Source organism: Callionymus lyra, chromosome 2 (genome assembly GCF_982586985.1).
Source record: "Callionymus lyra chromosome 2, fCalLyr1.hap1.1, whole genome shotgun sequence".
In the NCBI taxonomy this organism is placed as follows: domain Eukaryota; kingdom Metazoa; phylum Chordata; class Actinopteri; order Syngnathiformes; family Callionymidae; genus Callionymus; species Callionymus lyra.
Window position 1 is genome coordinate 44,118,860 of NC_141819.1, and position 16,504 is coordinate 44,135,363.

At 37.2% G+C, this 16,504-nt stretch overlaps 2 protein-coding genes across 2 annotated transcripts; one reads left to right on the forward strand and one right to left on the reverse strand.

Moving 5' to 3' along the window:
• Nucleotides 1-1,357: 1,357 nt before the first annotated feature.
• mthfs (5,10-methenyltetrahydrofolate synthetase (5-formyltetrahydrofolate cyclo-ligase)) lies at nt 1,358-4,213 on the reverse strand. The gene is made up of 3 exons (XM_087783126.1): nt 3,928-4,213; nt 3,220-3,484; nt 1,358-1,830 (listed from the first exon to the last, which is right to left on the reverse strand). The coding sequence occupies exons 1-3, from the start codon at nt 4,036-4,038 to the stop codon at nt 1,604-1,606; spliced, it is 603 nt and encodes a 200-aa protein (XP_087639252.1). The 5' UTR covers nt 4,039-4,213; the 3' UTR covers nt 1,358-1,603.
• Nucleotides 4,214-6,329: 2,116 nt separating this feature from the next.
• Nucleotides 6,330-13,159, forward strand: fah (fumarylacetoacetate hydrolase (fumarylacetoacetase)). Its single transcript, XM_087783127.1, has 14 exons — nt 6,330-6,452; nt 6,565-6,675; nt 7,119-7,240; nt 7,734-7,783; nt 8,336-8,426; nt 9,303-9,400; nt 9,480-9,532; nt 9,608-9,707; nt 10,531-10,661; nt 10,874-10,949; nt 11,153-11,199; nt 11,283-11,384; nt 11,450-11,567; nt 12,857-13,159. Exons 1-14 carry the CDS (start codon nt 6,372-6,374, stop codon nt 12,931-12,933), a joined length of 1,257 nt encoding a protein of 418 aa, XP_087639253.1. The 5' UTR covers nt 6,330-6,371; the 3' UTR covers nt 12,934-13,159.
• Nucleotides 13,160-16,504: the final 3,345 nt, after the last annotated feature.

The window sequence follows — 16,504 nt, forward strand, 5'->3', positions numbered from 1 at the left end:
ATAAAGATGAATAGTCCATTGACAAATACAGTTGATATTAATCTTGTTTTACCTTTATGAGTCTATAAGGTGTCTTTGAGAACCATTAACCATTGAGAACTTCTCATTCATTGCATTAAGTATATGTTATGCTGTTAGAAATGCATATTGGTCAAGCTCCCACACTGTTTATAAATTAAATGCAAGGAGACAATTTACATACAAACAGCGAAATAGGTCCACTGTCATGGACAATTTGAAAGCAGAATTAATACATTGTAATTACATAGTTATTATTAAATGTACATTTTCAGAAAGGTATTTGGTCACTTTATCAAAAACATTTACAATTATTTAATAATAATGAAATTATGTTTATCCATAAAATCTGTGAGAGTTTTCTCTTATAAATGAAATCTAACAACAAGGTTTTCTGGTCAAACTTTCAAGCAATACTATTTGGACCTCAAATGTTTATCAAGAAATCACATGTTGCTAACTTGTGAAAAAAAAAGGTTTATTTTCATAGAAAATTTAAATAATTTTATAACAATTGTGTTCAAATATTTGTCTATCTTAGCCCAGAAAGGGAAACAACAATAAATCAAAAAATCCTGGCACGCCATTTCAGGTTTCTTTGCCATCTTGTGTTTTTATGGCCTCAATCCAAGTATGTTTGACCAGAGAGATGCGGTGGTGATCAGCGTGGGAACCTGGAGTCGCCTGGAGTCAATGTTAACTTCAACATGTTGTAGCCGACCAACCACCGACCAACTGCCATTTTGGTTATTTAAAGCATAACTCAGCAGACTGGTGCCAATGAGGTTTTGAGACTTAAGTGACATGATGCCTCACAAGCTTTTATGAACAACTGTTAAAATATATAACAATTCCATTTATATGTTAGTGTTTATGGCATTGATATATATATATATATATATATTTTTGTAAATTACTAAAAAAGAATAGTGAGGCTTTATGTGCCTGTGTGAGGCTTCATAGTCAGGAGTAATACCACAATTACATACGGTGTTTCCAAACATTTTTGACGGTTCAAGGTCAGTAACTAAGGTCATATTGGCTATAATTAAGTACCTATTTAAAGTGGGTCTACAAGAATAAGGATATTTTTGTCTTACTGCTGGAAGGGCTTTGCTGTAACTGTATTTTGGTATTTAAATTGAGACAGAATCCTCTAGTGGTCATATAGTACAACTGCGATTAAAGATGGCATTCCAGAGATCATAAATCTGTCTTGTAACCGGTTACACAATGAATATATGCTTGTGTTACTCGTGTAGAAAACAATTGCAAATTTCGACTGTGTATATATCTGCAAAGCACTTTCAAAGACCAGACAAGAAAACACAAATTACATTGCTTTTTTTATTCAGTTGAAAAGGAAAAGCTTGAATGGTTTATTCTTACCAAAGATTGTGATCACCTCTATTGATCATTTCAAAATACAATATATCGTCAAGTTTTCAAGCACTGTGTTTTTCAACTAATTAACTGTTCCTATTATTCTGAGCTGCAGATTTTTTGATCATTTAGGCTCCACTGTAATAGTGTCCTTCAAAGAGCTAAAACTGTTGTTTAGGGCTCGGACATCAGCCGCCTGCAGCTACTGAACATACTCGTAGAGAATTTCATCTATCAGAATGTCCTTATCATCCACTGGGACATCCTGGCAGAGCTGCTCTTTGAAAGCCAGCGCAATGGTGTAGGGTTTTCCTTTGGGATGTTTCATACAGCGCTCCAGATAGGTGTCATAGAAGCCCTTTCCTCGTCCAATCCGCTTCCCGGTGTGATCAAAGCCGAGGCCAGGCATCAAGATAAGGTCCAGACCATCTAGAAAGAACAAAGTGGATTTAAGCTGACCATTGTAGGGCAGTGTTTGGCTTATTCAAAAACAAAAATCTAAGAGGAGAGGCCTTATATTCTAAAATTTTGCCAGATTTTTACTGAATCTTGGTGTATAGCATACAAAAAAAGAATACATGACTTCAAGTACATTACTTGTGTTCTCCCCAATCAATAAGTGTAGATGTTGGCATTCCCAAAACATTTTTTCCATTTTGCCATGCATTTCAGTTAAATATTGATACATTTAAACAATTAAGGATAGTGGAGCAAGAAAATAAATATAAATGTATTTAAATGTGTTAAACATGTTGCAAATTAGTGATGTTGCATGTATAACAAATTAGTAGATGTCTATTTACTAATATAATGTGACTCTTAACATTAAACGTCTGTGGCTACAAGAGAAGGGAGTTCAGGGATGTAGTGTAATATTAAAAACCGAACAGTGCCTCCGCGTGGAGTAAATAGCAAGTACATCTCGACTTTCATTAAATAGTAAACCAGGAAAATATTTTTCTGAAAGGACGGATCAATATCTATTAATAAGACTTGCGCTTGATCACTCAGTAATTATTTTTTCTAAATTTTAAGAATTGCATTACTTGAAATATATTTGAAATCAAGATGTTTAAGTTATGTAAGTAAGTAAGGAAATTATATTTGTAGGGCGCTTTCCCAGACCAGGGTCACAAAGCATTAAACAATCAAAACAAAACTCAATAAAATATATACGTAAAAGATCAAGATAAGACAGAGAACAACACAGGAGTCTCAGAAAATCAGGGAAAAGCCTGCACGAATAAAACTGTCTTAAGATGTTTCTTGAAGGAGTCAAGACTCCATCAACCGTGTCCATCAGATTATCCCCTCACTGCTTAGTTTTGGTTTCAGGTTTAATTTCCTTCCAACAAATGACACATCTGATTTTAGAATCCCTTATTAGTCCCGCGAGGGGAAATTCGGTAGTGCTTTTTACAGCCATTCACACATACTGATGGGAGTAGGCTGCACACTTGCGCCAAGTTCACCATCAGGAGCAATCAGGGTAAAGTGTCTTGCTCAGGGACACAACGACACAAGCTTGTCTGGAGCTGGGATTGAACCTGCAACCTTTTGGACTGCAGGCAACCACTCTACCACGACTAACCTTAATATAGCAGATATCAACATGTTTCTGGGATAGGGTAAGGTAAGGAAATTGTTTCCCGAAGGAGATACACTATCAAATGATTCTGGTATTTGATTGCAATAACTTAAATTGGAAAGGCCATTTGTACAAGTAGAAGTACAAACTTTTTTGACAGGTGATTACACTCACAGTTACAGTGGAGCCGAAAAGTATTTGTTGTTATTACAGTTTATGGAGGTTCTTACCTGTGGCCAGTGCTTCCTCTCTGCTTTTGTCATCCTCAGCAGGCTGTTGGATGTTCCAGGAAGTTACAGGAAGAGACTTCATGTCCTCCAAACTGTAGAGCCTCAACATGTCCATGTGGTTGCTACCCTTCTCATATCTGGGGATGAAGCAGCTCTTGCCCATCTGAAACACATGCTTGATGATCTCCTCTGTTCGAACTTCATCATCCATGCTGAGGAACACTGCAATCCGCTCACAGGACACATATTGTGGGTGTTGAAATAGCTTTAAAAAAAAAAAGAAGAAGAAGTTCAAACACTTCCAATCAAAAACAACTAAAAGAAAGAACCGATAATTGACACATGATTTAATAGGACACTTGTATATACTGCATTCTATATGGGGACAGCCATAAAAATAAAATAGGTTAAATATGAAAGCAATGGTTAAACTAGTAAAGATCACTGTATGTAGTCGATGTTACAGGGTTATATGCTGATGTTTAACTTCATTTCTGGTTCTAAGTCGATATCAAACGTCTCTGTGGTTGTGTGGTTGTTTGCAAATAACCCCACTTCCTTTGAAAATAAACATGATTTCTAAAGCGAGATCTATATATTTATGGATATGTATGGATGTTGACAGCGCTGATTCTTTTGACAAATTAAGTTAAGTTGAGAAGTGCAAACCAAATGTCCAAAGCTAAGTGTTGTGTTCGAGCACCATACCTTCTGAGACACCACCATGGACTGACGTTGTTTCTCCTGTTCACTTATCAAGGCGACACGTCGTTTTATTTCTTTTCTCAAAGCTTGTTTGGCAGCACGTACTGCAGCCATTTCCAATGTGTTTATTTCACACCAGCCGCCGTATGTATCGTCTGACAACAGCTTCGATAAGCAGCAGACGACACAACCCTCTAGTTAGACATTAACTGAGAGGTTGAAGCTAAAAGGTTGCATGGTTTATCTGAATAAACAGAGACACGTGACTCAAATGACACCAAACAGCACATATGCGAAGGCAGCCGGATGTGACGTCATACTAATACCGGAAAATAAACTCCACAATTAAAAAACTGCGACCGAGATATTATCTCCAGTCAAGTGAGCCACAGACACGCTACACCTGCAGCGCTCCTTCTCGCTGAACTTCACAAGAATCTCAGGTCAAACGTCACGGTAAATTCCCCAAACGCCCTTCAGAGAGAGGAAATAAACTTCCGGCTTTCAAAGTAAAAGCGGCGCATCAGCACAACACTGGTCCCCGAAGTCTTGTGTTGCGATCCTTTTCTTGTCTTTCTTTTTTTAGAATCCCTTATTAGTCCCGCGAGGGGAAATTCAACCATTCACACATACTGATGTGAGTAGGCATGCACACTTGCGCCAAGTTCACCATCAGGAGCAATCAGGGTGAAGTGTCTTGCTCAGGGACACAACGACCTTTCTTTTATCAGTAGTTATATTTTAAATAATGTGAAATAAGGCCTTTGGTCTAGTTAGTCATACTACTTTCCTAATTATGCGATTATTTTATGATACTGACCTATTTCATTGTGGGTATTAATTCATTTAATTGGGTATTATTACATTCCACTGATATTTACTTATCCAGGCCAGGAGCTGAGTAATGTGGTGGTCTGGTCTGGTTGTAGTGCTAGGAGTGCAGACCCTCGTTTGTTTCTTTTCTACAATGAAATGCACCTATTTTGTCAGACATAACTATTGTTCTTCAATTAATTTGGCTGGTGAGTATTTTACACATTGCTACCTAAATGTTTATTTTTTATTTTTTATTAATTCAATTCTATAATGTGTGCCTCTTTTTTGTTGATCCATTATTTAAAAGGTAATTTAAAAAAAGCTAATACCAATAAAGACTCAACTATCCTACCCATTTGAAATCCTCTGTGAAAGGATTTGGATGATAGGTATATATAGATATATTTATATAAATGCTTTATATAAATGCTCATTCTCACTTTTTAGTTTAATTTTTCTAAAACGAATTAAATGTTTAACTCTGTCACTGAGGTTAACACAATGTTACAATGCTGTCCATGCTATTTAGAACCACCATTTTTTAAATAAAGTTTAACTTAAAATAAGAATAATATTTACTCAGCATATTTTTTAAATAACTGGATTAATTGTATTTATCACTTGAGACCTTTAAGCAGGAAGTGAAACATACACAATTAGAATTTTATTAAATATAAGATTAAAATATAATTTCCTATTATGAGTCTTGATTTCAATATTTGTACAATGCAGATATCCTATTTATGGTGTTTGAGTCATATTGCTTCATTCATCTAATTTAAATTATTATTGTTGTTACTTTTTATACATTATCTTCCTCAAGATATGATATATTCATATTCAAAAAGAACTTCTAGAATGGCAATGAATATCATAATCTGTTTGGTTGAGTACCGAAACTGGTGTTATCTTATCTGAGAAGATGGACAGTCCAAAATCTTTGTATCGCACACAGTGACAATATTAGTAAGTAAGAAAGTTATTTTTTATTTGTAAAACACCTTTCACTGATCAGGGCTACGAAGCGCTTTGACAACAAAAAGAATACTCAGTTTAAAAAATATATATACAAATTTAAAAACTTGCTATTATATTATAATACAATATAATACAATTCAACGTTTAACTCGTATCCCACAATATAATATAATAATGCACATATTGTTTTAAATATTTGGGGGGGTTTTCTCTCAAAATTATCATTTCACAACGTGGAGCTTTTTGCTGAGTCATTCTACAATATGGTTTCAATTAACCTTTACATGTGCTTAGGGCAAATAAATCACCTCGAATGAGTTTTGTCAGAAACCCATTGGTTTAAAGTTTCATGGCTACTATTCAGCGCTACTATTAAAGTGTTGCAAGTATAATAATAAATCGATAAATAATATGAATATGAATACACACGGCGGATAACGATCTTTATTTACGCGAGCGCGAGTAATCACTTTCTGGCAGAAATATTTTAGTAGCTCACTTCTCCCTCCTAAAGGACCGGATCAGGGTGGATGCTGCAGCCAGAGTATGATTGGCTGCGCAGAGAGAGGAGGGTCTGTTCAAAGGTTGTTCATGGAACATCTGGACCAGTTTATGCATCTGCCCAGTCCCTTAAAAAGTCTTAAAGAGTCAAGATGTCCTTCATCTCAGTGTCTGCAGTTTCTGACTTCTCCTACCACAACCTTCCTTATGGAGTCTTCTCCACAACTGACAATGTAAGTTTCTACTGCACTCACTATGAACGTGTGATGGAAGTTTGAATTTCATTCAGAAAAACAAGTGATGATTTAGAGATAATATTCTATTTGATTCTTGTTTCTGCTACAGCCTCAGCCCAGGATTGGGGTTGCTATTGGGGACCAGATCCTGGACCTCAGTGTTATTCTCTTCTTGTTTCAAGGACCGATAATGTCCAAAAACCCGGATGTCTTCAAGCAGGTGGGCTGTCCCTAATGTGATGCAGTGCAAGAAATCATGTGCAATGAGAGCAAATATTTACCTTAAGAGACACATGTGCAAACTCAGCAATGTTTGTCACGATTCTTTATCAATCAAATCTTCTTTTGCGAAGTTTAATCTAAATAAATGCAAAACAACATTCTTTGCCTTTAGCTCGAGCCACTTTTACTCTTTACTGGACTCTCACTTCAGTCACAAAAGTATAAGAACAGTGAATGTATGTTTGAACACAAACATGTGCAAGCACACACAAACTAACACAACACACACACACACACACACACACACACACACACAGGAGTGAGTACCACAGCAGTGAGAGATGCATGCACTGACAAGAGGCAGTGTAAATATATATTTAGATATATTTATATTTCTTTGTTACACAATGTAAAGTCAAATGATCAAATGTTTCTTTCCAGCCCACTCTGAATGCTTTCATGGCTCTGGGATGCAATGCCTGGAAGGAGACGAGAAGTACATTGAAGCAGCTTCTATCAGCCAATGAGAAAACCCTGAGAGATGATGTCAGCCTTCGCAGCCGGTCAGTATCTGATTATTGCACTATTGAAGCTTCATGAATCAGGAGCGGAGTGAAGGTTACAAAGGTAAATGTTGCAGTCTAGGATTTTAAATTGACTGAGCATACTGTCGTCGTGTGTGGTGGCAGGTCCATAAGTCAGATTTGTCACCTGCTTAATGTCATGTCATGAGATAACTCTAGGTAGAGCCACTTGATGTTATGTTTTTTTGCTTTTAGAAATAAGCACATAACAATTATTTAACTCCTAGCCTAGTCATTGTGCAAGCTCACCTCTGATCAGCAAACATTAGCAATGAAGTTCAACAAATGTTCTCCTCGTTGGAAGATAAAGAGAAGTAGGTTAAGAAGTCGACTAGTAATAATTCAAATATGCAGCATAAGTCAAGAGGTGGCAGCAGAAGGTGAGGCAGAGTGGATGAAAATCATCACAGTTTATTTGACTTGTCTTGTTCTGAGTGCTTGAATTCAAGAATATCACTTTCTGTCTCTGCAGAGCGTTTGTTCATCAGAGTGCGGCTACAATGCATCTCCCTGCAGAGATTGGTGAGCTAAGCACTGATGTTGATCACCAACAAAGGTTCAGAAACCAATGAAATAGTTATTGAAAGGTTTCATTGAGAAAAAAAACTATGACCTTTTATATTAGATCAAAGTATCTTGGCCTGTTCTTGTTAATACTAATTGTTTGCCAGACACCTTTTCCTAATGCAAATACATGCTTACTGAATCCACATGCATTCTCTGAGTCTGATGATGCTTTTATGTCAGTGCTTTGCTTTGGTGTGAGGCAATGTGATGCCAATGAGAAAAAGGTTTCATGAAATGTGTCGACAAATAGTTGTTTAAGCTGAGCTTTCTATTGGAAGGTAGAACAGGAAGGTGAAAAAAGAGTTCATGATTATTCTTGGAGTTCATGTGGTGTCACGCTTATCGATGAGCACCAGTAACAGAAGGGCACACCGCCGACCAGGGTTAACAGTGTCAGTAACACTAGAGGGCGCTGTTGACTCTCAAGTGGAAATTGAATCATGATAGCGATACATGATTTCTCTGTGTTGCGTCGTACCTAAGTACACCCCTCTTGTCTTGTCACAGGTGACTACACAGACTTCTACTCCTCCAAAGATCACGCCACAAACGTGGGCACCATGTTCCGGGGCAAAGAAAACGCTCTCATGCCAAACTGGTACGTGTGTCACTGTTCAAGTGTAGGGCTGGGCCCTGGGTTGATCATGTGACCACTTTAAACATGTCAAGTAACAAGAATGCAAGGTTCTTAAAAGGCAACTAAACTCTCTCTCACTCTCCTGACTGTGAGAGGTTTCAAGAGCGAATCCCCCTTGGGCGTGGAGATATCCTTTATTGAATGCTTGACCAATCATAGCAGAGTGGATGTGGTTATGGAAAACAAGATTTGAATCTCCGGAAAAACAAAGCTTTTTCAGTGGGCAAGGCTTAAGCACATTTCTAATGTAAATATATAAATTAAAAGAGAGTTTTGAAAAACAGACACATATAGATGAGTACAATAGAGGTCCAACATCAATTAAAGACGCCATTTATTGTCTATCCAATGGTTGAAAGTATTTGTTACTGAGACAGAGTGATGACAAGATAATTATGTTATATTTATTCTTCGACTTTTATTATTCGACTTTCTTTAAATTCGTTGTATACTGAACATATACAATATTTCAATCTTGTGTTTCACGGTGTTGAAATAATAATGAAGCTTACTTACTAACTTGCTTACATAATACTAATTAAATACGTCTTTCCTTCCTTTTTATAAATTTCTACTACATCATTTTGAATTTTGGTATTAGTAAATTATATCAATATTATATGTACATTTAACCCTTTCTGACTTGTTTGTTATATTTTCTATCATAATGTGTCATGTTTGATTAGGTTTTAGATTTGGTAAGTATCTTGTGTGAAATAGCTTGTGTCTTTGACTAGTTGAGTACAATATTTTCATCATATCTTTCAATGTGCTAATTTATCAAAAGCAACCCAGGCTAAATCTTTTAACATTGTGATCGTCTTATAATATCTGTAGGCTGAGACTTCCAGTTGGATACCACGGCAGAGCATCATCTGTGGTTGTCTCTGGAACCCCCCTCCACCGGCCATCGGGGCAGATGAGACCTGACCAAAGTACAATTGCAGCAGAATATAATATCTATTTTTTATGCTTTCATTGAAGACTTACCTTCTTCCTCTTTGCATCTTGCAGCCAAACCTCCAGTGTTCGGTCCTTCAAAGCAGCTGGACATCGAGTTAGAGATGGTGAGTTACAACCTATTGTTGACATCCTCAGAGTATCTGTTGGATTATAAGATGTTCTGTATTGTCTCCAATAAGGCCTTCTTTGTTGGAGGAGGAAACACTCTTGGAGAGCCCATACCTATTGAGAAGGCCCATGAGCACATCTTTGGCATGGTACTGATGAACGACTGGAGTGGTAAGAGAAGTCCTGATGTCGGTTTTTGCACAAAGGATGCATTCGAAGTTAATAAGCAAAATATGATACAAAGGGTTGCATATTTTTATGCATTTAAAGTTTAACATTACGAGTCTATTATTTTGTATAAACGGATGAGATGATAGAAAAGTTCAGACAAATCAATCATTGTGAATTAATTAATTAATGCAAAAGACACACATGGATAGACAAGAAGAACAAAATGGTTTCATGTCTTGTAAATTGTAATAAATGAATCATGTTTGCTTTTTATTGCATCAGTATGTCATTATGTTATTTTTTATAGCCCAAATGGAACCGGCTCCTGGAGGCATCTTCTTTTTTGTTTTGATCTTTACCAACAACCATTCTATCTACTCACAGATTAGAAAACTCACCGTCAGCCTGCAGAGTTATAACACTCCTCTTTATCTAACACCCCTCTGAGGAGATTATTTCCGCAAAAGAAACCTCTCCTCCTTGGGCCCCAGTTTAAATCCCAGCACTCCACACTGTTAAATATGTTTCACCCTGACGTTTTTGCTGAGCGAGCAGCTGGTGACTGAATTAATGTTGCTGTTGCTTCACGCTTCATCGCGAATGCTCTCAGAACATCAGTGCGTGCTGTGTTCGCTGTAGGCATTTCCCAAATTGGTACCAGTGATATCACACTTTGTTCTAAATTGGTTTCTGCCTTTATTGTTTCTCCTCTTAATTGAATCCTGTGACCTATTAGGAAAGTGTCTGGGCGCACGTTTGCAGTTATCTCGATTTCTGAGGAATAGTTACTTTTGTAACTTTAAGTATTCCTTCTTTTTTTCAGCTCGAGACATCCAATCATGGGAATATGTTCCCCTTGGACCTTTCCTCGGGAAGAATTTTGGAACAACCATCTCTCCATGGGTTGTTCCGATGGAGGCCTTGTTACCATTTGTTGAACCCAATGCTGTTCAGGTACTTTTGCTTATGTCATATTGGTCTGTAGAACTTCCAGTCAAAGGCTATAGTTACTATTTGATATAGTACTATAGTAACTATATAGTAGCTCTTTAAATATAAATCACTTATTTACCTACTTACTACCCCATGTGACAACATGATCAAATGTGGGATGTCTGCAAGTGTCACAATGTCGTTTTTCATTGTCACCTTTTGTGCCCCTACAGGACCCAGAGCCCCTTCCATACCTGCAACACAAAGATCCTTACACCTTCAACATTAACCTATTTGTCTCATTAAAAGGTACAAACACACATCACGCTCTTTCCATTGTGTTTTTGAAACCCATATCTCCTTTTACTCTTTCACAAATGAAGATAATGTAAATTTTTCAATATTTTCACATTTTAATCCACTGTATGAGTTCTTCACAAATAGTTGGTTAACAGTCTAGTAAGAGTAACATAATGTATTTTCCTCCAGTAGTAATAGTTTGATTCTTCTAGGACAGGACATGGCTGAGTCAGCGATCATCTGTAAGTCAAACTTCAAGGTAAGAATTTGCTTTCAAGTCAGATTAAAAAGGGCAAATACTGTTGTGCTGTCAAAGAGTACACATGTGTCTTCTGTGTGTAGTACATGTACTGGACCATGAAGCAACAACTCGCCCACCATAGCGTTAATGGCTGTAACCTGCGACCAGGAGACCTGATGGCTTCTGGAACCATCAGTGGGCCTGTAAGTGCCAATGTTACCGGATTTGTGTACACTAGTAGTTTTGATGTCTATCTCTTTTAACCCAGGACCCGGAGAGTTTTGGTTCCATGCTGGAGCTATCATGGAGAGGCTCCAAAACAATAGATCTTGCAGGAGGAGGAACTAGAACATTTGTGTTGGATGGAGATGAAGTTACCATCACAGGTCAATATAAAAAGTTCCTTAAAATTCTTATCCTGGTCTGTTGACTATCTCAGGAATAGAAAACGTAAGCTTAATGTGGATATTATCAAAATCGAGAAAGAATGTAGGGGCACAGGTCATATGGGATGTGTTACAAACACTGTGGTACATACACTGCATTACAGTAGTCAAAAGGCATTTATGGTTACAACCAAGTTAAGGATCAAACATTTATTGTCTGCTGGTGCTTAAACAGGGTTGCAATTGCCTAGTGTATCCTAGCTATATAGGGCAACTAGCAGGGGCAACCTCGAAAGGCCACCAGTCCATTTCAGCCCACAATAAAACAACAACCATTTTGTAAACCTTGTAATCTAAAATGTAAAGTTGTCGACTAACCTCTTTTGGATTTTGTGTGAGGAAACAGAAAGTTCACAGGTTTGTCTCCAAAAGTTACTCTGAAGTATAATGAAAACCCCAACCTTTTGTTGTTTTCTTTGGCTAATAATAGCTCTTACATGTATAAATTGTCCCCTTTCCTAACCCAGTGCACATATAAATAATGATGATTAAGACAATTTAACCAGCTAAACATTGTTAAATGTGCTCCAATTTATTTAACAAGTTTGTAGCAGCTAAATGCTTGGATAATACAATTTAAGTGACAAGTCTATTTAGTTAGTTTAGTGATTAAATCCAATATAAAAAATATATAAACTATATATACCTTTGAGTAAAATGCTTTGTCCCTCATATTTAAATAGTTTTGACAAGCATTAAAATATCCTATAATTTATATCAGAAAATGGGGGGATTTAATGTAAAAAAAAACACATCTCAGTGAGATTGTTAAGTGCTAACCACTGTGGTGCGATATTGAAGACCAAATAATTTCTCTTTTGTGTGTAGAACTCGCATATCAATGAAACATGTATAAAGACAATACTCATGGAAATTAGGTTTAGACCGAGACAGAACAATTCCTTTTTTAGTATTATTGAAACAAGGAAGAATGGATTAGGGCAAAAAAGGTTGAGTGACGAGTGAAGAGAGGATGAGGGAACCCTGAGGCAGGGGTAAGAGTCGAACAGCAACAGAAGCTGGACAAAAAACAGAAACAACCGAGTGTGCACAGACTGTTAAAAAGGAGTGGGAAGTTAAGTTTGGATCAAGCTGATTGCTTTAAATGATAATCCTAGAGAGGATTGAAATACTTGTTGTAACTTATATAATAGCTTGAGTAACCAGTCAGAATTATTATTATTAAATCTTTGTGTTGCCTTTTGTTGCATCTTTCTTTCTCTCTTCAGGACACTGTGAACAGGAAGGCTACAGGGTGGGCTTTGGGAGCTGCATTGGAACCATCCTGCCTGCCCGGCTACATTGAAACTCATTTTTGTTCACACACACACACATTTCTCAGCAGCAGTTATGTAATATCGTCACTAATAATTGATGCTCACTTCTTTGAGCTCTGTTGAGCCGACCCTGTTACTGAGAGCCTCTGCAGTATTGACCCACAGCACATCACTGTGTTATTCCTCTCCCTGAATCACTTTTATAATTTGTTTTTAATGAAATTACATAATAAAACATACAAAGAGCAAATCAAAGCTGTCTTGTTTGTGAACTGTTGCTCAGAGCTCAGTGAAAATTCAGAGTTTCAACTGAATGCCAATGAACGCACCTCTGTTTTTCACTCATACTTTCACTAGATGCGTCCAATATGAGTAAATATAAATGTAATATTAATCACAAAGAAATGTCTGGTAAAACTCAAAATGGGAAAAATACCTTTCAACTTCATAACTTTACTTTGGTAAGTGCAATGGTGGCTCCTCAGATTAATACAACTCAGATCTATGTTGAAATTAAAAAGTCGTCTTGCTTGCAATCCAGAAAACTTTGGACACAGGTAGAAGGTCCTTCACCCTACTACCAATTCAAACCATTTGACCCTTGTGTTACCTCTGGGTCATGGTGACCCGGAGGCCAGACAAACAAATGTGTTTGTGATATCACTTGTATTGTCTCAGGCTCAAGTCAACCTTCACCACTCCATATGTATTTCTGGAAGCCAGGTAGGTCGTTCTCCTTGACCATGTGACATTAAATAACTATAATTTATACATTTTAATATCACTTCTATACAAGGGAGTTATGTTCTTTTCAATGTGGGTACAGCCAGTTAAAGGTGTTGCAGCATGCCAATTTTGATCTCCCTGAAATGGCTGGCAGGACAATGAGCCCCAAAAAGTGAAATGATGACATGATAGATTTGATTTTGATAGATACATTTTAAAATATAATTACTAACATAAATTAGCAACATGAACCAGGAAGTGCCTTGCATAAAAAAAAACAAATTTAGATTTTTGTATTCAGGTCACAGAAAGAAAGCCTTTACAAAAACAACTTTCTGGTTTATATTAATAGTTTTTATTATAATTTTTTCGATGGATACTCTTGAACATGGAGAGAATCGTCTTGTTTACTCAAGAGAGAATCTGTGTGGACTGGAGTGAGAGGAACCAATTGTAGCTGAACACCTCAAAGACCAAGAAGCTGGTCTTGGACTTCGGGAGGTCCAGAAGAAAGCCACGTCCAGTGTCCATCAGAGGCGACGAGGTGGAGATAGTTGACAACTATAAGTACCACGGTGTGTGGATGGACAGTAAACTGGACTGGTCCTGCAACACAGACTATGTTTATAAGAAAGTTCAGAGTAGACTGTACTTTCTGAGGAGGCTTCGATCATTTAACATCTGCAGGAAACTCCTCTGCATGTTCTAACAGTCTGTGGTGGCCAGTGTCCTGTTCTATGCTGTGGTGTGTTGGGATAGGAATGTATCCAAGAGGAGTGTCAACAGGTTGGACAGGTTGATCAGGAGGGCTGGCTCTGTGGTGGGAATGAAGCTGGACTCACTGGTGACAGTTGCAGAGAGGAGATCTCTGAACAAACTACTGTCCATCATGGATGATGACAGTCATCCTCTGAACACTGTCATCAGTGAGTAGAAAAGCAGAATGAGTGCACGAATGCTCCTCCCATGATGCAACACTAATAGATCTATCCATCCATCCGTCCGTCCGTCCGTCCGTCCGTCCGTCCGTCCGTCCGTCCGTCCGTCCGTCCGTCCGTCCGTCCGTCCGTCCATCCATCCATCCATCCATCCATCCATCCATCCATCCATCCATCCATCCATCCATCCATCCATCCATCCATCCATCCATCCATCCATCCATCCATCCATCCATCCATCCATCCATCCATCCATCCATCTATCTATCTATCTATCTATCTATCTATCTATCTATCTATCTATCTATCTATCTATCTATCTATCTATCTATCTATCTATCTATCTATCTATCTATCTATCTATCTATCTATCTATCTATCTATCTATCTATCTATCTATCTATCTATCTATCTATCTATCTATCTATCTATCTATCTATCTATCCATCCATCCATAATCCTATGCAGATTTATCCTATTTGCCCTATTTTAAAAGGCAAGTAATGTGAAAACCCAACTTTCTTGACATATGCTCATACTTCAAATGTGTTTTAAAAGTCTTCCTCTCCAAGATGCAGGTCCCTCATCATGAGGATGTTTTGAAGTCATTACTTTATAAAGTTTTTCCTTGTCTGAAATCTCAACAACCAGGGGCTTACGAGAGCAGATTCCATTATGACGCAATAATAGCTTCACTCCTCCTCAAGCCAGCTATAATCATAGATGAATAGATAGAACTAGAACTAATAGAAATAAAAGTTGTAAAAGAACTAATACAACAAATCCCTCTTTGTTTATACAATGAGCCCCTTGGAGGTGGCGACTTCAGATATTGATGATGTGTGGTGAAAAACCACAATGCTTGACCAATTAAAGCAGAGTGGGAAGTGTTTTCAGTGGGCAGAGCTTAAGCACATTTTTAATGTAAATATTTAAATTAAGGGAGAGTTTTGTGCAAACATACTGATGAGTACAATAGAGGGCCAAGTTCAATTTAAGACACACTCAAATCGACACATTAGTTGTCCTTTAAAAAAAGAAAATATGACTTACTGATCCTTTAGAGAAGGTTTGAACTAAACTGTTAATACAAACAAAAAAAAGTTTCTGGTGACTCTGAGGTATCATGACATCAATATACACCAAACAACAAATACAACTCTTAAAACATGGAAACTCATAGTAGGGTTCCTTTGAATCATAAATACATTTATAATCTGACAAGACCAGAAAAAACGCCACAAGCGGTACACAGTTTAATTGCAAAACCAAATCAATATTCGACCTCCGCACCATGAGGACAGAGGCTCATTATGCATTGCTCATACTACACGCTAGGCCTTCAATGCCAGGAATAACCTTGACTCTGAAAGCGAAAGAGATTTTCATATCTCAAAACAATGGAAAGACTTGTGCTGGGAAGCAATTTCTGTAGGTAAATCCTTAAAGAATTTTCACCAGTCGTTTGGTGTGTGACAATACTTTTGACCCTTGCTTAACAATGCATCTCCGTATTTAATTGGGTTTTTTTCATGCCCTTCAGGCATCTGGATTGATATATAATAATCATTTTTTATTTCTCTTTTTTTTTAATTTTATACCATTTTAATTATGATTAAAACTGTATTTATTAATGTATGATTATGGAAGATAAACATCTTCCCAAAACTCAAAAGTCCATTGCCTCACTTTGGAACCTTCAAAAACGTATTAGGAAAACTTGAGCCTGTCAAACAAGTTCAAGTATCAAGCACAGTCTTTGTTTCCTTCAACATTCATTTATTCAGCAAAAACAGCCAAACACACTGAAATGAAAAAAGTTTGTTAAGCTTAAAGCTGGAGTTAAACTTAGCCTTGTGCTAAATGGCTTTAAATGTCTAGGCACTTTAACCATGCAAACTCAAAACTTTTATTTCAGTCAGGATTGATGTGCAAT

Coding starts and splice junctions, on each gene's coding strand:
- mthfs (XM_087783126.1), bottom strand. CDS start 4,038: ATGGCTGCAGTACGTGCTGCCAAACAAGCTTTGAGAAAAGAAATAAAA. Junction 3,485..3,927: donor CCATGGTGGTGTCTCAGAAG/GTATGGTGCTCG, acceptor TTTTTTTTAAAG/CTATTTCAACACCCACAATA. Junction 1,831..3,219: donor AGAGGAAGCACTGGCCACAG/GTAAGAACCTCC, acceptor TGTTCTTTCTAG/ATGGTCTGGACCTTATCTTG.
- fah (XM_087783127.1), top strand. CDS start 6,372: ATGTCCTTCATCTCAGTGTCTGCAGTTTCTGACTTCTCCTACCACAAC. Junction 6,676..7,118: donor ACCCGGATGTCTTCAAGCAG/GTGGGCTGTCCC, acceptor GTTTCTTTCCAG/CCCACTCTGAATGCTTTCAT. Junction 10,662..10,873: donor TTGAACCCAATGCTGTTCAG/GTACTTTTGCTT, acceptor GTGCCCCTACAG/GACCCAGAGCCCCTTCCATA.